The sequence below is a fragment of the Eublepharis macularius genome, chromosome 6, assembly GCF_028583425.1.
Source record: "Eublepharis macularius isolate TG4126 chromosome 6, MPM_Emac_v1.0, whole genome shotgun sequence".
Classification (NCBI taxonomy): Eukaryota; Metazoa; Chordata; class Lepidosauria; order Squamata; family Eublepharidae; genus Eublepharis; species Eublepharis macularius.
Genome location: NC_072795.1, coordinates 29,254,499 through 29,280,355, shown reverse-complemented (window position 1 = coordinate 29,280,355; position 25,857 = coordinate 29,254,499). Strand labels below are relative to the sequence as shown.

The following is a 25,857-nucleotide window of genomic DNA, read 5'->3' as shown; positions in this document are numbered from 1 at the left end:
TGGTTCTGGCTTCCATCCCAAGGGCCAAAAGGGTTGACAAGGAGCGATGGTGTCAATAGCTTCAAGGAGCTTTGTGTTCCATGCTTCTACAGCAGCTTCTGTGGAGCATGTGTCTGGAAATCTAAAATCCCCCAAGGTATTTTGGAATCTGGAAGGGACTATGAGCCTCTGTGGGCAAATCATTTTAACTGAACCTCCCATTTTGAGGGGTTGGGGCTATATTCATTTTTGCCTTCAGACCATGGGGTCTCCAACATGATGTCTGCTAGCAGCTCTGCCAATTCAGAAACGGTGCTTATGGGGGAGCTGAGTGGTCTGTAAACAACCAGGGCCGATTCCAGATGGCCCTCCCCATGCCGAAACGTCACGCGTCATCGCGCGGAAAACGCGAAATATCGTGTTTTCTCGCGTGACGTCGTGCGACGACGCACAAAACTCACACGAGAAAACGCGATATTTCGCTTTTTCTGCGCGACGACGCGCAACATTTCGGCATGGGGAGGGCCGTCTGGAATCGGCCCAGGATACTCAGTCTAATTCCCAGAGACAGGAACATGCAGTCCATACCAAGCTATAGTTTGTATTGGAGCTCTGCAGAAGTTGAAGAACTTGCAAAGAATAATAGTGACCCCTCTACCATGGCTACCATAGCGAGGTTGTTATAGGACTGCCACAATTCTATTTCTACTGTTGGCTAATATTCCTGGAATTGTGACACAATAGCACTAATATGCTCAAAGTGGAAAAAAATATGGAGGTATACCTGCACTGATGCAGGTAAACAGGGAGAAATGGATTCATGATCAGAACAGGACCCCTTATGAAGATGAGAAAATGTAGGAGAGAAATTTATTTATTCAGTTAAAACATTTATAGGCAGCTTATCTCTGCAAACTCAAGGTGGCAAGCAAAAGAGCAAAATCTACAGGAAGCAGACATCGTATGTATCAAAGACGTTAAAACTAATATACAATTAAACACTGTTAAAAGCTAATACAGAGAGTTAAAAATCTATACACAGAGTTAAACAACTGTTCAACCTCCACCAAATTCCCTCTGGAATTGAATAGATTTGCATGCCTTTCTGAAAGTGGCAAGTGAAGGCACCTGCCACATCCATTCTAGTAGGCCATTCCAGAAGAATGGACCTGCAACAGAGAATGCCTGTGACCAAACTGTTTCTAAATAGACTATCCTGGGTGACAGTACTACCAGGAGAAGGATGTCTGAGGAATGCAACTGGTGTATGGGAGAAGACTGGAAGATTGATTTGAGAGTATGCAGCTCCTAGGCTGTGAAGGGCTTTAAAAGTGTGACAAAATGCCCTGCCCTGCAGAACTTCCATCGAAGTTTAGTATAAATTGGATCGTATTGGTTTGTATGATCTGAATCCATGATGCCCTTGAAAAAGGTGGATGAAACAGGATTAAAAAGCTAGCCGCCTGCTGGATGGATAATTTTTGAGATATACACTCTGGTAAGGGGCTTCTGTCCCTGGTGATACTAGTAATCTGGAAATGTAAGGCAGCCGAGCAACTGCTGATCATTTTGCAGAATCCGTTGTATTATACCTATAACCAATTGAGACATGAGAAGTTAAGAGAGAGGAATTCATGAACTCTTATTTGTTATTGATTTACTTACTTTTAATCATGGAACAGGTTACTACTGGACTGACTTATTGACTGCAGGAACAATATTAGTGATGGACTCAGCTGTCCACAAAGACATCTGTATATCTTTAAGAGTGCTGGAAGACAAGCACTTTTATGAACTTTTTGGTCCCAGAGTATTGTATAGAGTATATTATTCATATGATAGTGTATATTTATTGCTAACTTATTTATTACCTGGAACATCTAATATTGAATGTATATTTATTGAATCTCATTTGTAATATAATGTGTTGCATATTATTCACTTTTGAGCACTTTGCACTTTATAAATTATAAAAATTATTTTAAAAATTATATATAGCATTCACATTCTACTGATTGGTAATCCACAAATTTGGGTCCTTCTTGTGTTCATGTTGATTCCATGGAGGCTTCTTGTCGAGATAGGGTCCATTCCAAAACCTGGCATGAAGCCAGGTTGAAATAGATTAACGGCAGATATTCCATCCAGAAATACCTCAAATTGCTCTGCCATAACCTGTTCAACATGATACATGATTTACGACCAGCCAAAATATCACATAATAGTGAACAAGCTTTTGAGACTCTTTATCAGCTGGGATGATCAGTACAAAACAACAAAAAAGATTGGAGGGGGGGATCAACCTGATAAATATCCAGCCCGATAAAACACTGTAAGAATTTCAAAAGCTTGATTGCTGTTTTGTTATACTTTTGGTTCCCAGTAAAAAGGGTATTACACTACTGTTGTTTCTGGCGTTTTTCTGTGCCTTTAAAAACATCATAATAAACAGAACCGATCATCATCCCTGTTGGTAAACTGCTCCTGTTGAATTTTTAATGATCACACAGCTTTTAAAGGAACAAGAAACAAAAGCCAGGTATCCTATCTAAAAGATGAAAGTTGCTCTTTATATTTACTTTTGTTTAATTTCTCCCTTGGGGATAGAAAAAGACTATTTGGTTACCTATTTTAATCAGGATATACATTTCACACTGTAAGAGAGGGAAGAGGATAAAAATTTAGATTAGGAACGGAAATGGCAATTTAACCAGACTTATTTTTACTAGGAGCATTTGAGGCTGAGGTGGAAGAGGCAAGAAAGTCATGCTCTGCGGGTTGAAGTCCTTTCATCCACAGAAATGCTCTGTTGGATCCAAGCAAAGCTTCATTATACCATTATACCTTTACATCCTGATATCTTTCACGCTTCACCCCTCCCATCTAATCAAGCTGCATTGTACCTTTGCGTCCTGATGCCCGCTCTTGTGACAACCCATCGACCTTGACTGGGATATAAATGCTCAGGGATCTCCATTCATACTTGTGGTTGAAGAAGGGAGCTCTGATTCTCAAAAGCTTACACCCTGAAAATTGCCACTGGATTCAAATCCTGCTGTATAATGTTGCACACCTTTATTTCTAATGTATCTTACCAATAAAAATTGAATAGGTGACCATACTTGCAGTCTTCAGTCGCAATTTTCATAACATGGAACTATAATCCAACAGGACTCCTGTTACCCAAGGTATGAGATAGTGAAGCCATTATGTACAGTGCTTCATTATGTTATATAATGGTACGTTATGCTACAGTGCTTAATTATCCTACATAAGCCTATATCTGAACGTGGCCTGAGAATGAGGATAAAGAAATCCTCACAATGGGGTCCTATACATATAAGGATGTTTCTACAAACCAAAGGAAAGCTCTAGGTTTTTAGAAAAAGGAGAGATAAAATAAAACAAAGTTTTAAAATGCCAAGAACTTCTGAAATTACTGCTGCAGTAGCTTCATTTTGAATCTCAGGATAAGTAGTGGGAGAAAGACAGGCAGGCTGGTCAAGAATGAAGATGTGGTAGAGCAAAGCTGAAGGGGCAGGACAGAGGGAGACAAGAAAGAAAGAAAAATGAAGCAAAAGGTCTGAAGTGAGGAGAGAAAACAGGGAATGAGAAGATTTTATTTTGATTTATTATTTGTTTAATTTAATTTATACCCCACCTCTCCCCCCAATGGGAACCCAAAGCAGCTTACATTATCCTCTCCTCCATATTTTCATCACAACAAACTCTGTGATATAGGTTAAGCTGAGAGAGTTTGACTGGCCCAAGGTCACCCAGTCAGATTCCATGGCAGAGTGGGGAATCAAACTGGGTTGCCCAGATCCTAATTTGTCACTCTAGCCGCTACACCACACTGCCATACTGGAAAATAAAGGGGCTGAAAAGAAGATTGAAGGAAAGAAATCAGAGATAGAACAGGGAGGCGGACCAGCAGAATAGAAAAGATCCCCCTGAGAGTGCTTGCAGTTCCCTGCTTGTTATATCACAGGAGAATTAAAAGAATACAATTTTCCCCTCCCTCTACTGACAACAAGAAAAACCTGATCTTATGTTGATTACATGGTAGTTTTGTCTCATATTAAAAATGGGTTATAGGCAATGTTCCCTCTAAGCGGTGTAGTGTTGTGAGCCAGAAATCTACTTGGTGAGCAGAAACTTGCTAGTTTTGAGCATGCCTTTTCTAAAACCAGAATCCATTTGATTAAAAGAATTTTGAATTGTCTAAGGCATTGTTACTGGGTGCCATTGGTGGACACTCTTTCTTTCTTTCTTTAATGAGGAAAGAGACCCTGGGAAAAAATATATGAAAAAAACACTCCCAACCTCCACCCTCTCCAGCCCCCAAATCTTCAGAAATTTCCGTACCTGGAGCTAGCAACCATAGTGGCCATGCCTTTTCTAAAACCAGAATCCATTTGATTAAAAGACTTTTGAATGGTCTGAGGCATTGTTATTGGGTGCCATCAGTGGGCACTCCCTCTTTATTTATTTCTTTAATGAGGAAAGAGACACAGGGAAAGAAAATATGAAGAAGACATCCTCAACCTCCACCCTCTCCAGCCCCTAAATCTTCAGGAATTTATCTACTTGGAGTTGGCAACCACGGTGTCCATGCAAGCCAGCGGAGGCAGGAAAGGCAGGCAAGATGAGAGGCCCTGTGAGCGCTCATGGGCCGAGGCTACCAGCCCCACGATGATACTGGCGGCGGCTCCTGGAGCTTTGGGCACACGGCGTAGAGGCCCCAAGGCTGCCCGCCCACCACCGCTGCCTCCTCTAGCTCCCCATGAGGGGAAGAAGAGGCGGCTTGGTGGGCAAACCGAGAGGCCGTGCGGGCGCTGGCGGGCCGAGACTGCCAGGCTCCGCTGCCGCCGGCTGCAGGCGCGCGGCGTAGAGGCCCCAAGGCTTCCCGCCTGCTGCCGCCTCGTCTAGCTCCCCGTGAGGTGAAGGAGTGGTGGCTTGGCAGGCAAACTGAGAGGCCGTGCGGGTGCTCGCAGGCCGAGGCCGCCAGCCCCCACCGCCGCCAGCTGCAGGTGTGTGGCGTAGAGGCCCTGAGGCTTCCCGCCTGTCGCTGCCTCCTCTAGCTCCCCGTGAGGGGAAGGAGAGGCAGCTTGGTGGTCAAACTGAGAGGCCATGCGGGTGCTCACGGGCCGGCTTCCTGCCTGCCCCCACCGCCTCCTCTAGCTCCCCATGAGGGGAAGGAGAGGCGGCTCAGTGGGCAAGCCAAGAGGCCATGCGGGCACTCGCAGGCCAAGGCCATCAGCCCCACGCCGCCGCCACCGCTTGGTGCTGTGGGGGCGTGGCGCAGAGGCCCCGAGGCTTGCTGCTGTCTCCTGTAGCTCCCCATGAGGGAAAGGAGAGGCGGCTTGGTGGGCAAGGTGAGAAGCTGTGCGGGCGCTCACATGCTGAGACCACCAGCCCCATGACGCCGCTGGCTACTGGAGCCGTGGGTGCATGGTAGGGAGGCCCCGAGGCTGTCTGTCCCATGCCGCTGCCTCCAGCTCCCTCTTCCTCTGCACCATGGATGGGCCCAGACCAGGCCCTTCCGGCAGGAAAAAGGGAAGCCAGGGCAGGGCGGGGCTGGGGCTGCGCCAGGCACACCAGGCTGGGATCTCACCAAGGTGAGGCTTGGGCCGAGGTTTCACCAGGCAAGCCGTTGGGGCAGGAAACAAAGAAGGCGAAGCCCAGGGCACCCCTCTGTGTGCTGGGATTCTCAGCTGTGCGATGGGGGGTTAAAATTCATGCGCAGTTGCACATGAGCACACGTTAGCGGGAACCCTGGTTATAGGTCTTTGAGTACCTATTGCTCTAAGAACATCTTAAGTGTTGATGGGAAGAACTAAGAGCCAAACTACACAAGACGACTTACACGCATATGACACGTGAATGCACTTACACAAGTTTCCCCATTGCTTTCTGGTTCACCCTCACACCACGGCCAAACTGCACTCGATCCCGTGCTCGGATTGTGACATGTTTCTTCCCCATTCCTCCTAGACGAGAGATGGTATCCCATGATGCACCTTCTCTTTGTGCATGCTCAAACCTTCCTCTGCAACTTTTCTGAGAGGGAGGCTTGTTTACTCAATTTGACCTATTGGGAAAAAAACCCACTGGGTTTCCTGGGGGTGGGGCTGAAAACAGGGGTTCCACAGCTCTGCTGATTCCTTGCAGCTTGGCCTGCCAGGAAGGGGGGGCATCTATGCAAAGGGGGGTGGGCAATCCCCACTTTGGAAATCACAGCAGCATTTCTTGCTGTCAGCCAGAACCAACTCTTTCCTGCCTGTTTGTACCCAGATACCTCCGATCTCCATTATTATCTATGGAGGAAACTATGGGGGCTATCCAGGGGCATGGGGGTGGCACCTGTTGCAATAAACATTTTGAATCAGCAACGCTAAAAGTCTAGCAATCATTTCCAAGTATTCCAGGATTATGCAGGTTCCATTGCACCTACTGTGGGAATTTTAATATCATATTTATACTCTCAGTTATTCTATAAATGTGAAATCTGTAGCTGTTACAGTCTTTTAGGAATGGTTGTCCCAAAACAAACCGCTAAAAACCATTTGAGGTATATCAGAATCATTCCTGCCTACATATTAAGGGTTAAAATAGGAGTTCCACCTACTGTAAGAAAGATTATTAAACTGGAGACAGGTTGCCAAGAACCTGATTTGCTTGACAACTGCATTTAAACTCCTCTAAATAGACAACGTTTTTTGGGAAAACTAGATAAATTATGTATAACTAAGAGGGTTTCCCCAGGCATATTTTCTAGGAACCAAGCCAGGCCTTGCAAATAAAGAATTTTTGTCCTTATTACGTGGCTATTTTTCCTCAATACAAGTTTTTCTTGATTTCTAAACATTTTCGTGCTCCATGTTAAAACAGAAATATGCATGTGCCTTAGGCTTGCTATTCCCCTGCCTGGGGCGGGGGATCCTCTGCTCCCCTCCCCCTCCCCCACTTACCTGGCCAGCGGGGGATGGGGGGCTATACTGGAGTAAGTCTGTTTAGGATTGCAGTGTTAGTTATGGGGTATGTCTGTGTGAAGCCTTTGTCTTCTTGAAAAAAATGAAGCCTCACAAACAAGCAGAACAACATTATTCAAAGATCTCCCATGAGACTCACACAATTTCTGGTTGTCAGCCTTCACCTCCTGGGCTGGAAGCCAGCCTTTTGTATCATAACTCTTGTGGTTAAAGAGGCCACACTCCTGATAGGTGGCTAATCATATCTACATGACAGAGATCATTGGCTGTACCTGCAAAAAGAGGATTTTGACCAGGTTTGTCAACAGAAGCCATATAAAAAGTGCCTAATTTTAGCCCAGGGTTGCCAACCTCCAGGTGGGACCTCAAGATCTCCTGGAATTACATTAATCTCCAGACTACAAAAATCAGTTCAACTGCAGAAAATGGCAAGTTTGGAGGGTGGACTCTATGGTATTGTACTCTGCTGAGGTCCCTCCCTTCCCCAAACCCTTTCCTCCTCAAGCTTCACCACAAAATCTCCAGAAATTCTCCAAGTCACAGTTGGTGATCCTATTTTAGCCACATTCCTTGGCCATCAGTACAATGGTAGTAATGACAACCAGTTTATTTCTCCTCTCCGAACTCAGGTTGCATTTGCTTTGCAAACGTTCAATGTTTTAACATTTTAAATCATACTTTCTCCACATAAGAAGAGCTGAGTTTAAAAAAATAACCATCTACCTTTGCTTTTACATTTTTTTTGTAGTGGGGAGGAGCTGAGGAAATATACCCTGCTGTTGATTAAAGGGCTGGCTATCTTGACTCCCAGGAGGGATGGTGGAGTGTCACAGGTAACAAGAACTGCCTGTTTGTGGACAAGGCAATTGTCATTTGAGCCCTGTCTTTTGTTCATGATTTTCTCTGTGTTTAGTGACCTTTTACTTTTGTGCTTTACAGCGAAAGGATTTACTGAAGTACCAGCTGAATACAGGAAAAATACCTAAAGGAGGCTAGTTTACAACTGATCACTTTTCATGCTGGAGCAAGCGAAACAAAAAAGATCTGGTGAAGGAGCCGAAGAGCACTTGGATGGGTGAGCAGAGCACATGGAAGGGGTTTCAGTGGGGAGGGTGATCGAAAAGAAGGGGTATGTAGACAATGAAGGGCAGGGGAGGATGCGCTACTCCCCCATGATCATTCAAAGATTATCCTCTATATTTGCCTTCAAGCCTTATGCAAACAAGATAAAGTTGATCTTGTTTTTTGTATTTTGCTTTATTTTGATATCCAATGATTTCTTGTCACAATAAAGACCATCCTTTATATCTCTTCTGAAATTGCTAAAAGGTAGGGATCATATCAGGCACAAATTAGATGCACTGCAGCGTTTGCGCTTATGACTGTTTTTAAACTGTTGACATAGCGGTTCAGGTTAGAGGATGGTTAGAACAGGCCAAGCATGCAATCTTGTTTTATAGTCAAAGGCTCTTGCAAATAATATAAAGCACATAAACCATCAGGCTTGAGAAATCTTAAAATGGAATTTATATAGGTATCAACTTTTGTGATTGCAAAACCGATCAACAGTAGATTAAGGCTTCCTCCATTCACAGCCATTTCCCAATGCAGAAGCCGATGCTAAATAGAGAGGAGTCCCAAAGGTATAGCTTTGGTCCTTTGTTTCAGCCAAAGCAGCAAAGTGTCTTGTGGTATCTTTAACAGATTTATTGCGGCATTGAAGAATAAGCCAGAGCTTGCTGTGGTAGATGTTCATCCCCGTCTTTTAGCACAGAATAAAACAAAGGGTGAGAAGGGGGAAATTCTTAAAAAGCAAGGCTAGAAAATCTAGCGCACATTGGTATGTAATGTCTAAATGATAGAGTGGATGTGGAATGATCATGCCAAACTGCTGATGAATTTGCAAGGTAACAGGAACATTCTTTAGAGTAAGCTAAGAAGACCAACAGCTTTCTGTCGTAAACAAACCACTCCCAGTTCTAGCTTGATCTTGTGAAATCTGTGCATAAATTCTTTAGTAAATCCTAGAGTCAGCCACTGAATTTTTTTCTCACTAAGCCTGAAACTTCCAGGGAAAGGTGGGATGGGAATTGTTACCATTTAGCCTTTGGCTAAAGTCCTATACAAAACTAAAGGCAAAAAAAAAAAGTGTGCCAAAGTCAGGGGATGAATCCAAGTGGTACCAGAATCAATGGAAAAAAGCCACGTGGAAATCCTAATTATTTGGAAATAAGTTTTTCTGAAGGCAATGGGGCTAACTTCTGAGAAGGGTTGCCACCTTCCAGGTGGTGGCTGGAGATGTGCCACAATTACAACCAGGGTTCCCACTAACATGTGCTTGTGCGCAACTGCGCATGAATTTTAACCCCCCAGCGCACAGCTGAGAAGCCCAGCGCACAGAGGGGTGCCCTGGGCTTTGCCTTCTTTGTTTCCTGCCCCAACGGCTTGCCTGGTGACACCTCGGCCCAAGCCTCACCTTGGTGAGATCCCAGCCTGGTGCAGCCCCAGCCCCACCCCGCCCCAGCTTCCCTTTTTCCTGCTGCGCACCCCGCAGCTCCAGTAGCCAGCGGCGTCGTGGGGCTGGTGGTCTCAGCATGTGAGCGCCCGCAAAGCCTCTCGCCTTGCCTGTCAAGCCGCCTCTCCTTCCCCTCATGGGGAGCTACAGGAGACAGCAGCAAGCCTTGGGGCCTCTGCGCTGCGCGCCCGCAGCACCAAGCAGCGGCAGCGGCGTGGGGCTGATGGCCTTGGCCTGCGAGTGCCTGCATGGCCTCTTGGCTTGCCCACTGAGCCGCCTCTCCTTCCCCTCACGGGGAGCTAGAGGAGGTGGCGGGGGCGGGCGGGAAGCCTCGGGGCCGCTACGCCACATGCCCGCAGCTGGCGGCGGCGGGGGCTGGCGGCCTCGGCCCATGAGCACCCACACGGCCTCTCAGTTTGCCTGCCAAGCCGCCTCTCCTTCCCCTCATGGGGAGCTAGAGGAGGCGGCGGCAGGCAGGAAGCCTCGGGGCCTCTACACCACATGCCTGCAGCTGGCGGGGGCGGGGGCTGGCGGCCTCGGCCCATGAGCACCCACACGGCCTCTCAGTTTGCCTGCCAAGCCGCCTCTCCTTCCCCTCAAGGGGAGCTAGAGGAGGTGGCGGCAGGCGGGAAGCCTCGGGGCCTCTACACCACACGCCCACAGCTGGCGGCGGCGGGGGCTGGCGGCCTCGGCCCGCGAGCACCCGCACGGCCTCTCAGTTTACCCACCAAGCCGCCTCTCCTTCCCCTCATGGGGAGCTAGAGGAGGAGGCGATGGTGGGTGGGAAGCCTCGGGGCCTCTACACTGTGCACCCGCAGCTGGCGGGGGCTGGCGGCCTTGGCCCGCGAGCACCTGCATGGCCTCTCAGTTTGCCCACCAAGCCGCCTCTCCTTCCCCTCACAGGGAGCTAGAGGAGGCGGCGGCAGGTGGGAAGCGGCCCGCTAGCGCTCACACGGCCTCTCGGTTTGCCCACCGAGACGCCTCTTCTTCCCTTCACGGGGAGCTAGAGGAGGTGGCAGTGGTGGGCGGGCAGCCTTGGGGCCTCTACGGCATGTGCCCAAAGCTCCGGGAGCTGCCGCCAGTGGCGGCGTGGGGCTGGTAGCCTCGACCCACGAGCGCTCACAGGGCCTCTCAGCTTGCCTGCCTTTCCTGCCTCCGCTGGCTTGCATGGACACCGTGGTTGCCAACTCCAGGTAGATAAATTCCTGAAGATTTAGGGGCTGGAGAGGGTGGAGGTTGAGGGTGTCTTCTTCATATTATCTTTCACTGTGTCTCTTTCCTCATTAAAGAAATAAATAAAGAGGGAGTGCCAATGATGGCACCCAATAACAATGCCTCTGTCACGGGCTGGGCTAGCCCAAGCAGGGTGGGCACTAGTTCCAGCGGACTGGAATTTTACTGTTCTTATGCGGTGATAAATCTGTTGGCATTCTTCTTTTTTGTGAATTCTTCTCTACGTCCATTGAGGTTTCAATTCCCACTTGGTTTAAAAATGCTGTTCCTGATTCTTGGTCTGATATTCTGTAGATTTTGTCTTTATGTTTGACCTGTAGTGTAGTTAAGTTGCTCCAGTTGTAGTTGATTTTAGCATTTCTTAAAGCTTCAGTAATGCCTTTTAAGTCTCTTCTTTTGTTCAATACTTCTGGGGATAAGTCTGTAAGGGCTAATATTTGAGTACCTTTAAAGTCCAGCCCTCCCCTGGCTCTGGCTGTTTCAAAAATCTTTTTTCTGATATTTCCATTCGGGATTGTAGCGATTATGTCCCTAGGAAATTTTCTCTTTGCATTATTTCTTATCCCCACTCTGTATGCATTTTCTATTTTCATATCTTCCTCTTCCTCCATCTGAAGCTGCGTCTTTAGCCATGAACCTAAAAAATCAGACAGGTCTTCATTGACATTTATATTCTCTTGGAATCCCCTAAATTTGATATTCCTCTTTCTCGCTGCCATTTCCAGCCTTATTATTCTTTCCTGAAAATTTACATTTGTTTTTTGTATTTCTTTAACTTCACTCTGTACAGTATTGCTGATATCAATAGCAGATTTAGCATCCTGCACTGCTTTACTCAGTTCGATTTTCATTTCAGCAAATTGGTCTTTGAATTATGGTTGTTGGGGGTTTTCCGGGCTGTATTGCCGTGGTCTTGGCATTGTAGTTCCTGACGTTTCGCCAGCAGCTGTGGCTGGCATCTTCAGAGGTGTAGCACCAAAAGACAGAGATCTCTCAGTGTCACTGAGACACTGAGAGATCTCTGTCTTTTGGTGCTACACCTCCGAAGATGCCAGCCACAGCTGCTGGCAAAACGTCAGGAACTATAATGCCAAGACCACGGCAATACAGCCCGGAAAACCCCCAACAACCATCGTTCTCCGGCCGTGAAAGCCTTCGACAATACATTGGTCTTTGAATTGTTGTGATAGCATTGACATTCTCTCAAGGAGGTTTTGCTCCATCCGCTGGATTAAGCTTGTAACAACATTCTGCTGTTGGGAGAGTTGATTATTTTCTGTGCATTTAGTTGCGGCCGCCATTTTGTCTTCCCCTTCCTGCTTCTTAACCAGCTTTGCTGCTGCCTCCTGACTCGAAAAAAACTCCTCTAAGTTTTTAACAGCTTTTATCTTTTGCTTCTTCTTTTCATTCGACTGTTTTTTCATACTCTGAGTGATTTTCATTTAGTTGTGATGTTTTAAAGCAGGGATTTGTGCTGGGGAGGAACGGAGCTCTAGCAAGAAGCGTCCATTCTCCTCTGCGCCAACGCCATGCATACTTTTTGAGATGACAAGTCTAGCTGGAACATTTTACCCTCTACCCCTCTCAGTAGAAAGTCCTCAATTACCAGGACATGCCTTCTCCTGTATTGAGGAATGGGAGCTTGAGTCTTCTCATCTCCAGGGGCCTGATAAATTTCTTTCAAGGTTTGAGGAGTCTGAGGGAGTAGCTCTTGATCCAGTAGTCCAGAATCAATATCTATGGGGAGATCCTGGAACCAATTGCTTAGGAAGTTCATGCTGTTTCTTACAGTTCTCAGCAACTATCACATTACAGCAAAGCAAGGGGCGAGAGTTGTATCTCCTCAGCTTGTTTTCAGTATTGTCCATACAATAGAGTCTGGTCAGGTTCCATAGTCTGTACTTTGAAAATTATAGATATCATTTTAAATTAACCACCACTGGAAGTTATGTCTAATGGAGCCATTTCTTACTGGAAATCTAATTGTTCATATTCAAAATTTATCTTATGGCTTTACCTAGTTTCATTACTACCTGAAACTAGTTTCATTCACTCTCTTAATGTTAAAACACGTTCGCCTCTTTGTTGTCTATAAGTGAACTCTGCCATCTCTTGCAAAGCTTTTTCTCAGAACTGAGAATAAATGTTTTTCTTTCCCTGAATAATAACTTTTCACATTTGTTAAATGCACAGGCTCCACAAAAGAAACCAGTAACTACGCTTGTAATTATCACGATAAACATAATGTATTATTACACGCACAATTATTTTATTTATATGGATATGAAAGTCGAAAAGGCAGGGCATTGTTGAGAGTCTTGTATGCAGATCCTTTTCAAAAACAGGGCACCTGCATACCTCTCAGTTTAACTTTTCTATGGAATTCCTGTATTTTTCCATTTTGCTTACAACATTTGTCAAGAATAACTTCATGGACTTAGGGTTGCCCTGGGGCAACCAGGGATGGAAGGGTGCCAGCGGGGCCTTCATGTGCATGCTATGGAATGCTTTCCACGTCACACTGGGAATGACGTCATTCCTGGAACAATGGGGAAGTGTTGGGTCGCGCCACCTGTTGCTTCTGCATCATGCTGGGAATATCATTCACAGTGTAATACTGAAGCATTCCAGAGCTTGTGCCCTCTGGAGTTTTCAGCCCTGTTCCTGAGCATTTCCTTCCTGCTGGTCAGGTGGTGGGGGCGGGCAGAGGCTGGGAGCAGGAAATCCTCCACCTCCACCAGGGGGACCTATCATGGATGCATAAGGAACATGGGCAGACTTCTGTGAGTGGCAGTGTCAATACAGTAAAAGTTCTTGATTTTCATTAGAGAGACTAGTTCTGTTTCCCAGGATTGCACGTGTCCATATTCCTTGCTTCAAGTGATGTAAGCACTCTAAAATGTTAGTATTTCCTCATTCACATTCATCATGGCCAAGTCTTCAGAAGGACTCACTATTGCCCAATAGCATTGCTACTGCCTCTGAATAGTAGTATTGGCATGAGAAGAGGAATTAAGACTTTTCTATTTTAGAGGGTGTTCCGGTGAAGTTTCTTTTATGTATGTGTTTGTGACTAGACTTTTTTGTAAGATGTTTTGATAATACATTCTTAGCTGCCTTGGCTCTTAGGTGGAACAATGGGGATATCAGTGCTTTAAAATAAACATGTTCAAAGGTAGATGATTCCTCATTCCTTCTGAGGTCTCTACTGACAGCGGCCAGTCTGAACTTTGAACTCTGCCATGGGTTCAGTGGGTGACTTTAGGCATGCAACTTTCTCAGCTCTCTGTCTTTAATATAGGAATAATATTCAGCTATCTTAAGGATTGTTGTAAGGATCGTAAGGGCTGGAACCAGCTACCCATCAACTTCTACCCCCTTCCCCATGACTGCATGGATTCTGCAACCCCAAGAATAAACTTTCCTGGGATTGACACAAGGGAATGAAGGAAAGATCTCAAGTCCTTGTGTCTGTGGAGTACTCAATCCAACCCAGTGTATGTGAAACTTCGAACATTCAGAAGTTCTGTAAATGGTAAGTATTATTATCATTTTCTATACATTAATCACCATTTCCTGCACATTAAGCATTTCTTACACATTAATCTATGTGCATAAAGACTATTTTGGTAACAAACAGGCCCCGGAGCAGTCCAGGCTGATATTTCTCAAGTCATTCGGCAGCCTCAGTAACAGGACTCTTCTTTAATCTGTGTATGCTGTTCTCAAACCGTAGCATTTTTCTACATTTTTTTCCACAATATTTAGCATGACAGTGTGCACATTCACATAGAAGTCCCATTCATTTCACTGAAGCCACAACATGACATGATGTTTAACATATTGACCACCACTGGGGCTTTCACATTGCAGCTGCAAACTCCATTCTGAAGGACTGCAGGGCCCAATTCAGAATGGGACCACTGCGTGGGGGTAGAGAGGCTCAGCCTTCCCAATCTTCCATGCCTCCAATCTGAATCAGGTCCCTGCGGCAGTTTAGAATGGAGTTCCCACAAGACAGCTGCAGTCTGACTACAAGTCCCTGTGACAATCACATGTTAAATACCACATCTAGTTTGGACCTGAGGCTTACTTCCAAGTAAAGTATGAATAGGATTACGGTTTTGATATGTGGTTAGTTGAAGGAGTTGTGTTTATGTCCGTAATAACAGCACTTGACAAAATACATTTCTTGTTTTAAGATTAAAAACAAGCTACTACTATATGGGGAAGATTTTGGCATCGATGAGACTCATGCTCCATTCCTGAAGATGTTAAACACTGTCTGGCCTTGAGAGAACTAACATCACAATGTTGTGACTGCTGTTTGTGCATATGTGTCGATAACAAAGACTCAAAACAGACGTGACGAAATACCTAGATTCAATTCGTGTTCTCTTACCTAAAGGTTTGTCGGGAAGTATAGGCGTCCTTGCAGCTTAAAGTTTAGCATTTACAGTGCAGGCGTCCTTGCAGCTTAAAGTTTAGCATTTACAGTGCAGGCGTCCTTGCAGCTTAAAGTTTAGCATTTACAGAGCAGCAGGGAGAGAAGTGCAGGTGTCCTTGCAGCTTAAAGTTTAGCATTTACAGAGCAGCAGAGAGGGAAGTGCGGGTGTCCTTGCAGCTTAAAGTCTCCTGGTGCAGCCAGGCGTCGCTCTGCAGGGCCAGGCTGGGTGAGGGGAAGGGAAAATGCTGTGATGCACCTTGAGAGTGGAAAGGTGTCCCATGCCTGCACTTCCCTCCCTGCTGCTCTGTAAATGCTAAACTTTAAGCTGCAAGGACGCCTGCACTGTAAATGCTAAACTTTAAGCTGCAAGGACGCCTGCACTGTAAATGCTAAACTTTAAGCTGCAAGGATGCCTACACTTCCTGACAAACCTTTAGGTAAGAGAACATGAGTTGAATCTAGGTATTTCATCACATCTGTTTCAGTTCAAAATTATTCACTGGAAAAACTTCCTAACAAGCGTGAAGGAACATCGAGGAAAAAACCCCCCAGCCCTCATTGACTGGTAAATATTTTATTTTCCTTTGTTGATGAAGCCTTTCATCTTGTAATTATTCTCAGGAATGCTGATGAAAGTGTCATGAAAAGAAAGCATGAACATTAAAAGTGCCGTATGTTCACAACTTGATTTTTGCTATGCATCTTTATACAACGGTTCAGTTGCTTGGAAAGTGTTATCTATCTCGTTTCAACTTGCTCCCCTGCCTCTAACCCAGGGCAGCACTCAGTTATCAGCAGGGCTGTTTTTCAGGGGGAATACGGGGGAACGGAGTTCCGGAACCTCTTGAAAATGGTCACATGGCTGGTGGCCCCGCCCCCTGATCTCCAGACAGAGGGGAGTTTAGATTGCTCTCGGCGCCACTGAGGGCGGAGTTGCGCGGAGAGCAATCTAAACTCCCCTCTGTCTGGAGATCAGGGGGCGGGGCCACCAGCCATGTGACCATTTTCTCTGAAGGCAACCCACTGAGTTCTACCACCTCTTTTCCCAGAAAAAAGCCATGGTTATCAGTGTGGTAGAAGCTGACACCACCACCATTCCCCTCTCACAAGAGGCCAAAATTGTTGATATGAATAGTTATACTGTGTCATTTGCTGCTTTTCAAACCCACCTACGGAAAAAGCTTAGAATTTTCAACACTAGAACAGTCAGCAGAAAGGTCACAAAGGGTGAATGTGAGTGAATGCAAGAATATGTCCTTGGCCTTTGTTTCATTAGTTATAAGAACTAAAGGTAAAGGCCAAAGACCTTTTACACCATCTTGGCTCACCCCACCCATTCCTTTGTAATCCCTGCAATGACCTCCCCTCATTTTCATTTCATTGCCTCCCACACAGGGTAGATCCCTCCATTTTGTCAGTCCTGGCTCCAAGCCTTTACAGACCCAGTTTCTTACCTGGCTGGTATCTCATCTGCTTCCACAGTCTTGCCTTTCTTTCTTCCCATCATCTCCTCTCCGTCTTTGTGCCCACACTGGCTGTGCTTACGTTTCTATCAACCTCAAGGACCTTTTGACTGAACATGCACAGGGGAAAGAACTGAAAATTAAAGAAACATCTTCCTTTGGAAATCCATCATTTCCAGCACTTCCAGATAACTCGTGTGTCAGGTTCTGGATGTAGTAGTTGGTCTGATTTGCAGACAGGGGAAGGTAGTACATGGAATTCTCAACCCTGGACAGCCTTTCTTGCTTCATGCCAGTCGCGCTGAAGTCTTCTGAAAGATGGTACAGTGTTACATCTGATGTGTTTGTAATTAATACTACTTAGGGTTGTACTCTTATGTCTACTGGCTTCAGTTGACTTAAGAAGAGTGAAGCTGTCCTACAGATTGCACTGAGATTTATTCAGCTTGCAAGCTTTTATCGGATATCTATACTACATAAGAATTTGTAAAGTGTGAAAAGACTCTCAGTAGAGAGTCACTGGAAGCATTCTCCTTACATCTTGGGTACTGTCAAAGAACTATCCATACCCTGTGAATTTCATGGTTTTGGATATTGCGTATGAAGACCTTGGTCATATATACAGGACTGCCTCTGTCCCTATATCCCACCATGGCAGCTTCACTCATCTGAACAGAGTCTTGTGCAGATGTCACCCTGAAAATGGGAGAATCAACAGCTGCATGTTACTTGTGCATTCTCTGTGGTGGCTCCCACTTTATGGAATGGCCTACCTGAAGAGGTCAGAAAAGTCCCCACTTTCTTGGCTTTCTGCAAACTATACAAAACCAAATTATTCAAGAGGACTTTTTTACACAGGTAACAGGGCTGTGCTCTGACCTGGATAGTCCAGGAGATCCTGATCTCATCAGATCTTGAAAGCTAGGTAGGGTAAGTGTTGGTTAATAATAAGGCCTCCAATGAAGATGAGACATCTTTTCATCAGTGGGAAGTCCCCAAATGCAATCAAATATATGGAATGTCCACTAAACTACAGGACAGAGGGACATTCACAGCCCTATAGGGCTGGTGTGCCCCTCTCCTGCTCTGGAAGAGTCTTGTCGGTGTCCTTTGCGGGTCAGCAGACCAAAAGGGTTAATGCAGTCAGTTAAAGATCCTGATTAAATGGCCACCTCATGATTTATTGCTTGCTCTAGTGCTCCAAGCTTTGACTCTCAAAAGCTCACACCCTGGAAATCTAGTTGGTTTCTAAGGTGCTACAGGACCCAAATTTTGCTCTTCTACTACAGACCAACATGACTACCCATCAGAGACAAGCTACAAGCACAGATCACCAGGGGGCAGGGAGGCTCCAAAGTTGGCTATTATGAGCCACCCAACTATGATTTGTGCCAGGGTGTTACTGCTCATCCTAATTTATCCATCCTAATTTGAAAAAAAAAGACACCTCGACAGCTATAGTCCACCCAACCAAGGCTGGTTACCAGTCCCCTAGTGGTAGCAGGGACCCCCCACCCACCCAAGGCTGGGTTCCCAATCCCCTAATGGTAGTGGAGACCCCCCACTTTCACCTTCCACTCCCCTACTCACATGGCTGGTGGGGGGAAAGGCAATGGAATGGGCTTCTCGGGGCCTTGTGATGACATCAGTTCCTAGGAGTAACATCACTGTGATGCTCCGAGAGCGCTCCCGTACTTCTCAGCAGATTGACCTACTGCAAAGCATGCACGTGCTCCTGCACAATGATGTTGTTCAGAAGTGATGTTACTGGAAGTGATGTCATCATGGAGATGCGGGAGCACATATGCGCTTTGTGCATGAGGGACACAAAGAAGGTGAGTGTCTCCGGCTCAGAATGTAACTGGTAACTCTGATCTTAGCACATGGAAGTTCCATTGAGCTGATATTTCCAACAGCTGTTGTTGAGGCATTATACATTCCCTTTGGAATGGAGAAGGTTTACTTTTCACTAAAGTAGCAAAGTTCCAGAACAAACTTTCTGGCACAAATTTGGGGAAAAACTTCTATAGGGATTGAATGATGGGTTGGATAGATTAATGAAAGTATACTGCTTTAGTACCTTGAGGTTCCTTTTCAGCTTCTCTAACAGCCCATCCTGCCAAAGCATCCATTGCATCCAGGGAAACAGATCTCTATATGTCCTGTTGTACTGCAGCAAACATTGTCAACAGATACCTCGCAAATCCCTCTTCCCCTAATTTTTTGGGGGGAAGGCTGGTTAAGTCATTTAGACGAGACTTTCAGAAGGAAGATTAGATATATCCTCCCTCCACGCATCCGTAATGGAATAATGGAAGCCCTTGCTTTTAAATGTATTGGGAGAAGATGTTTGGTGCTTGGTTTTTGTTTTTGTTTTACAGAACCTAGAAGGGGAAAAATGGGAACTGACAAAATGGGGAAAAGGCATGTTAACCCCCTCCCCCTGTGGAGGTGACTAGTATGACTGTAGGGAGATGTATGACATCGCCGCCCCCCCCCCAGGGGAGAGACAGCAACATCTGCTAGGGGAATGGAGGTGGGAACAGAGCAGAACTGGTGCTCTTGCTTACACATTCTTTCTTTTATGGGTTACGGAGACAACCTGTGCTCTGTGCAGACACACCTCACCTCAGGGATTGGCTTCTATTTTTTAAAAAATAGGCTCAGAAAGCTGCTGCGGGGGGGGGGGGGGGAGCTCCCGCCTTTCTCCCAAGCTTCCCCACCTCCCCGTGCAAAAGCAGTGAGGGGAAGGAAAGTTTCCCCCTTTCTGCCGCCTCACGTGCACACAATACCATAAAATGTAGAGTGACTGTCAGTGGTGCCGATAGCGTATGCTTGTACAAACAGAACACACAAAAGCTTGATACACAAGCACAGGTAGAAATACAATTTTCATTCTCAGCCACCCTGAGTGTGGGGAAAATGAAGACATGCTAAGTATTACAAATAGCCTGGGTTGGATCCAGCCAACTTTGTTGCTGGTGAAATAGAAAGAAGGCATCTTGTTTGGCTGGCAAAAAAGGCTAAGCTGGAAATCATCGGTACTGCACAGACAAAATCCATGTGGGACTGGGCAGTGGTAACTAAGACAGGAAACTGGGTGAGATTGAATTAGAAGGTTGTGTGGATCCAACTTGCTGTTAGATAGATCTATATTATTATTTCCCATGTTTCTGATTGAGACTGAGTGGTTTGCTAGGCCAACTAGTGATAAACTGGAGAGCTGCTTCCCCTCCTATATAAGGCAGCTGCCTGATCTTATATAAAGCAGTATACATTCCAGAATTTGCATACAATCTCTTGTGTATATCTTAATATCCATTGATTACACTAAGCAATAAATTTCCTGGCATTATTTCTCTTGGTTGTGCATATGAAGTTATAAGAGTTCCCTCTAGTGGCAAAACTCTTCTACAACATCTCCTTAGTTTGTGTGACCATAGAAGTCTCAGCGGACTTACTTAAACTCATATAGGTTTCAAGGCAAAAGATGAAAAGAGGTGGGTTGCCACTGTCTGCCTCTACATAGCGAACCTGGGCTTCCTTGGTGGTCTCCCATCCAAGCACTAACTAGGGCCAACACCACTGAGCTCTGAAATCTGGCATTGGGCTAGCTCACTTCTTATTTTAGCAGACTTTACACTAAATTGGTCAATGTAAAAGCTGTTGTTGTTTTTCAAAAAGTATTAAAACCTCTTTGAGTTGCTTTTTGAAAATTAATGCATCTGCAGACCTTTATTTCAAAAATATCAAGGATAAAATGGAGGAGGGAAAAACGATGTTGTAAACTGTTAGAGGTCCTCATTGCAGGGGGAGGGGAGAGAAAAAATCTACATTTTGTTTGTGGTCAAACTGAACTCTGGAGAGGCTGCATGAAAATCTCCTAAACAAATATGAAAACAGCCAAATCAAATACTGGGCTTTTAATACCTGCTTCCTGGTTCACGTTCAATATGTTTGTACCAGGAGTTGCCTAAAGGCTAGTGAGTTAGGTGCCATTTGCATTGGTTTGGCAACCAAACCATTTTTGAGGGTCCCATCCACACTTTTATTGTGTCATCCCTTGCACTCTTGATGGTGTTTTGCCATCTTCTGAGCATGGAGCAGGGGTAACTGGGGGTATGGGGGGAGGTAGTTGTGAGTTTCCTGCATTGAACAGGGTTTGGACTAGATGACCCTAGATGTCCCTGCCACCCCTATGATTCTATGATTCTATTATATTGTTCTTGAAACTCCTGTGAAAGTAATTTATGGCATTTTGGGTGATGATCAGTAACTGAGATGGAAAAGCAACTAGGTGGAAGGTACGCATCAAAGGGTGTAAGGCAGCAATACAGACATTCCATCATAAGTGTTCTTGAGTTAGAGCTCACTTGATCAGGTGTGTTGAAGTGTATCTCTATTAGGCAGATATACATAGACTTAGAGCTACAAACAGAAAGTCAGTGCAGGGAGAGGGAGATTTTACAAAGAGAGGCCAGTTTAAAAGAAGAGCCAATCAAAAGGGTAACAAATCGCTTGGACTTAAGGGAATCTCTCTCAACTAATGGATAAGAAAAATGGGATTAACATCAGAACTAAACCAGGCGAGTATGTGGTGAGACATAATAAGCATAATCAGGTACATATAGACTTTTGCTGAGCCATTTAACATCAGTAAAGGATGTAGAGGAGTTAGCCGTGTTAGTCTGTGGTAGCAAAATCAAAAAGAGTCCAGTAGCACCTTTAAGACTAACCAATTTTATTGTAGCATAAGCTTTCGAGAATCAAGTTCTCTTCGTCAGATGCCTGATACAGATACTGTATCTGTATCAGGCATCTGACGAAGAGAACTTGATTCTCGAAAGCTTATGCTACAATAAAATTGGTTAGTCTTAAAGGTGCTACTAGACTCTTTTTGATTTTAGTAAAGGATGTGTGTGTGTGTTATGTACTGTCATGTCGCCTCTGACCTATGAAAGATCTCCAGAACATCCTACTATTAACAGATTTGCTCAGATCCTGCAAACTGGAGGACATGTCACGTGGCTTCTTTTGTTGAGTCAGGCCGTCTCATTTTAGGTCTTTCTCTTTTCCTACTGCCTTCCAGTAAAGGATGGCTTATGCTAAAATATTAGCACCTGTAGTAAGTCAAATCCTCCATTTTCTTCAAACCCGTGAGGGTGCGGGATATAATATTAAACTTTGAAATGAATCCTAATTTCACACTTTTGTGTTGTGCTGGATTCTGCATTTGAAGGAGGTTTTTTTTTCCAGTAGAACAGTTCGGTCCCCAAAAGACTGAACCATTCCCCCACAGCTTTCTGACTACTGAGAGTGTTAATATCAAATTTGTGTTTCATTAACTAAAATAATTGTGGTCCTCCATTACAGAGTTTCATTAACCCAAGAAACTAGAAGAAAAATAATATACCATCAAGTCATGGCAGACTCATGTCAACCTGTCCCATGGGGTGTTCCAAGGATGAGATAAGCAGAGCTAGTTTGCCATTGCCTTCCTCCACACAACAACCCCAGATTTCCTTGATGGTCTCCCATCCAACTACTGACTGTTGCTAGCCCTGCTTAGCTCCCAAGCCCTGACAAGCTTGGGCCAAACTGGGCTAAACAGGCTGCTAACCTAATATATAAGGGATGTGAAATTTCAGTGTAGATAACATTATCGAGTTTGCAACCTTCCACACCGACAGGAAATCTTCAGAGTGGGGTTCTATGATTACCAGCAGATTAATTCATGTAGTTCACCCCAGCATGTAGATGCCATGTGCTCAGAGAGATGATTTGGTAGGTGCAAGGACTATAGACTAGGCTGTTTGAGTACTGTCTGCTGATGTATATATGCTCCTACTGGGTAGTTTCAACTTTACTAAAAATGTTATGTTAATTAGTTACACTCCATTTCAGAAAAGTTTCATCTCTGTGTTCCACCTTATGCTTGTTTTCAAATTTTCTGCTACCTTACCTATTGTAGCTGTTCATTGAATGTCCTAACTGTTGATCATACTGTGTTTTGCTCAGTAAATGCCCTAGCTGTTGATTATATTGTATTCACTTGTACTGTGTAATCCGCCTTGGATCTCAGTGAGAAAAGCGCAACAACCACAACTGTCCAAGAGCAGAGGTTATATCCCTGTACAGTTGTAAGTTTCCCTGTAAACTGTATGCTGAGCTAAGAGTCAACACATTAGAGCTTCTTATGGCTACTTACCAGCTCTTAAATCTTCTTTTGAGGACTGGCAAGAGGAATACAGAAACAGCAGTAAAATCTATTTCATTGGCAGTAAAACTTCATGTTGATAGATAGAATAGTGGGGCGTGATTTTTAATTTTCATATAAAATATATATGTGATTTGTGTTGCGGCAACAAGTTAAGGAAGTCTTACAAGCCACTGTGCTTTATGGATTGTTTTACTGAAAATAAAGAAAGAATATATGTGCAATGTTCTACATTGCATGGGGCTGGGCACATAGGTGGAAACAATACCTCACCACACACAATGTTCACACTGCAAAGAAGCATGAATCAACCCAAGATCAAATGCTATATTTGTGCACAGTTGCTTTGTGATGAGAAACTGATTGTATTTTATTACAAGATCCCCTACCCTGTTTCTACCATGTACGGCCCTCAAGAAAGATTACAATATCAATCACATGATACAGCAAACAGAGACCCATTGAGAGTGAAGCTGAATATCCAAAGCTCTTCCTTCAGTCTGACCCAGAGAATCGAATAGTTTTTCCGGTGCATCTTTGGGGATGGCCTGCTGGTGGCAATGCCCCTCTTGTTTAGCAACCAGATGTTGTCAGTTCCTGTGATGGGGGTGGAATTTCTTCCTTTGTGCCACCGTCACTCTGCCATGGACCCAAATGGCTCTTTCTTTAGTGGGAGCCCAAGAGGGCAAGATGTTGTGTTAATGTCTTTTCCTCTGCCCTCAAGATCTTCTTATCACCACTCAGGGCCGGCGCGCCCATTGAGGCCAGGTAGGCGGTGGCCTCAGGTACGGGGTGCCGGAGGGAGTGCCAGAGGAGGCATGGGGGGCAGGAGTGCGCGCCACAAAGCAGCAGCCCCCTATCCCTCCCGCCCTGTACTGCTGCTGCCGCTGCCAGCACAAGCCCCCGCCCAGGCACAGCCGCCACGGGCAGGCATCTGTGGTGGTGCAGGCAACTGAGCAAGAGAGCTTGGAGGCAGCGCTCCTGTGATGATGTCATGTGTGAAGTCATCACTCAGGCTGGTGCGCGCGCGCACAAGCGCCCACGGGGGAGGGCACCCGTCCAGCCGACTGCGAGTGCCGCAAACCCTTGCGCCGCCCCTGTCACCACTACTATGTGGCTGATGCATCTTTTCATGGCAATGAAAATGAATGGATAGTAGCTATTGTGATAATCATGTCTTTAGTCATCGTTTTTTACATAGATTTGGTATTCTAAACTTGAAAGCTTTTATTTTCCATGTACTGATATCTGATTTTTCTTTTCCAGGAAAGAATTTATAGCCTAGCCTGGTATGTCCCTGATATACTTGAAAAGGATTTTTTGGAGTGTGTCTGTTATCTCTGCCATATTAATGATATGGTATGTGGCAGTCCCCTCCCACACTGTTATAGAACATATAAACTGGATACATTTCTACGAGTACGAACTGGTCTACAAGCAGAAATTTGTCTTCATGCTACGTGAGCGAATAAAATGTGAAGAGAGCAACCCATTCCTGGTTATTTTGGTGACTTCAGTGCCTATGGATGTGGAGGCGAGACAAGCCATTAGGATAACGTGGGGCTCTCAGAAATCCTGGTGGGGCAACCAGGTTCAGATACTGTTTTTACTGGGCCAAGGAAGAGAAAGAGACAATAGTTTAACCTTATCAGTCGAAGATGAAAGCATTCTCTATGGAGACATAATCCGTCAAGACTTCCTTGACACTTATGACAACCTTACCTTGAAAACTATCATGGCCTTCAGATGGGTGGCTGAGTTTTGTTCTAATACTCAGTATGTTATGAAAACTGATTCTGATGTTTTCATCAACACTGGCAACTTAGTGAAATTCCTTCTGAAATCAAATGCTTTGGAAAACTTCATTACTGGATATCCCTTAATTAATAATCCCACTTACAGAGGACTTTACAAGAAACGATTTATTTCTTACGATGAGTATCCATTTAATGTTTATCCTCCATACTGTAGTGGATTTGGTTATATCCTTAATTCCAGACTGGCTTGCAGGGTTTATGAAATGATGAATCATGTCAAACCCATCAAGTTTGAAGATGTTTATGTTGGGATTTGTTTAAGTATTCTTGGTGTGAGTGTCTACATTCCAGAAGATGTAGAACTTTTCTTTTTATATCGCATTAACTTTGATATCTGTAAATACAAGCACTTGGTTGCAGTACATGGCATCTCTCCTCATGAAATGATTAGGTTTTGGCAAGAAATAATGAAAGAGACTTCAGTTCCTTGCCACTGATGCCCTCTGACATAGGTGTAAACTACATGGGGGCTAAGGGGCTCAAGCCCCCTCAGATCTCACATGAGGGTCTCAGTTACAATAGCCGATGAAACACAGGATTGTCCCCCCCTTCCTGTTATATCATATTATAATTTCTATGATTCTTTGGGGCTTTGTTCCCGTTTTTTTGCTTGTATGTATTAGTGTGTTTATTAAGAATTTATCATTTTTAAAAGGTATTGTGGTTTGTATAAACAATTTACAAATAAATGTTACAGAAGAATTAAGAGACTCTGATAGAAGATATTTGATTTTGAAAATCAGGCTCCTGGATGGCAAGATTTACACACTAGCAACAATATATGCACCAAACAATGCAAGAGAAAGTTTTTATGAAAATGTTTTCCAATCCATTTTCAATTTTCAAGAAGATAATGATCTTCGGAAACATGAATGGGGTAATGGATCTAAGAAAAAGGTGGAAAAAACAAAAACAAAGAAGGCAAACTTCCCCAAAATGTGCTTTCTCCCCTCCTATCAAGAAACTATTTTTTGAAGTAATATCTTAAATAGTATATGATGGCTTCAGTGGGTTAAATTCCTAAAAGATTTTTGATCCTACAAAGGGAACACAAAGCTTACAAACTATCAACCAAGCTTGTGTCTCTTTTACATTGTGGGCGACTGAAGCAGTTTACATAAATAAAAGAAAGGACCAGAGAGCATATGAGATTTTGACAGCCATAAATCCAGAGAGCATTTACCTCAGAAG

General features: G+C 44.7%; 1 protein-coding gene across 2 annotated transcripts; it reads left to right on the top strand.

Annotated features, from left to right (window-relative positions):
• Positions 1–7,776: 7,776 nt before the first annotated feature.
• On the top strand, positions 7,777–25,201 carry B3GALNT1 (beta-1,3-N-acetylgalactosaminyltransferase 1 (globoside blood group)). 2 transcript variants are annotated; one of them, XM_054983664.1, is made up of 4 exons: positions 7,777–7,807; positions 7,914–8,049; positions 14,024–14,257; positions 24,116–25,201. In XM_054983664.1, exon 4 carries the CDS (start codon positions 24,141–24,143, stop codon positions 25,101–25,103), a length of 963 nt encoding a protein of 320 aa, XP_054839639.1. In that variant the 5' UTR covers positions 7,777–7,807; positions 7,914–8,049; positions 14,024–14,257; positions 24,116–24,140; the 3' UTR covers positions 25,104–25,201. The 2 variants fall into 2 exon arrangements, with proteins under 2 accessions (XP_054839639.1, XP_054839640.1); XM_054983665.1 differs by lacking the exons at positions 7,777–7,807; positions 7,914–8,049; positions 14,024–14,257 and adding an exon at positions 15,686–15,734.
• Positions 25,202–25,857: the final 656 nt, after the last annotated feature.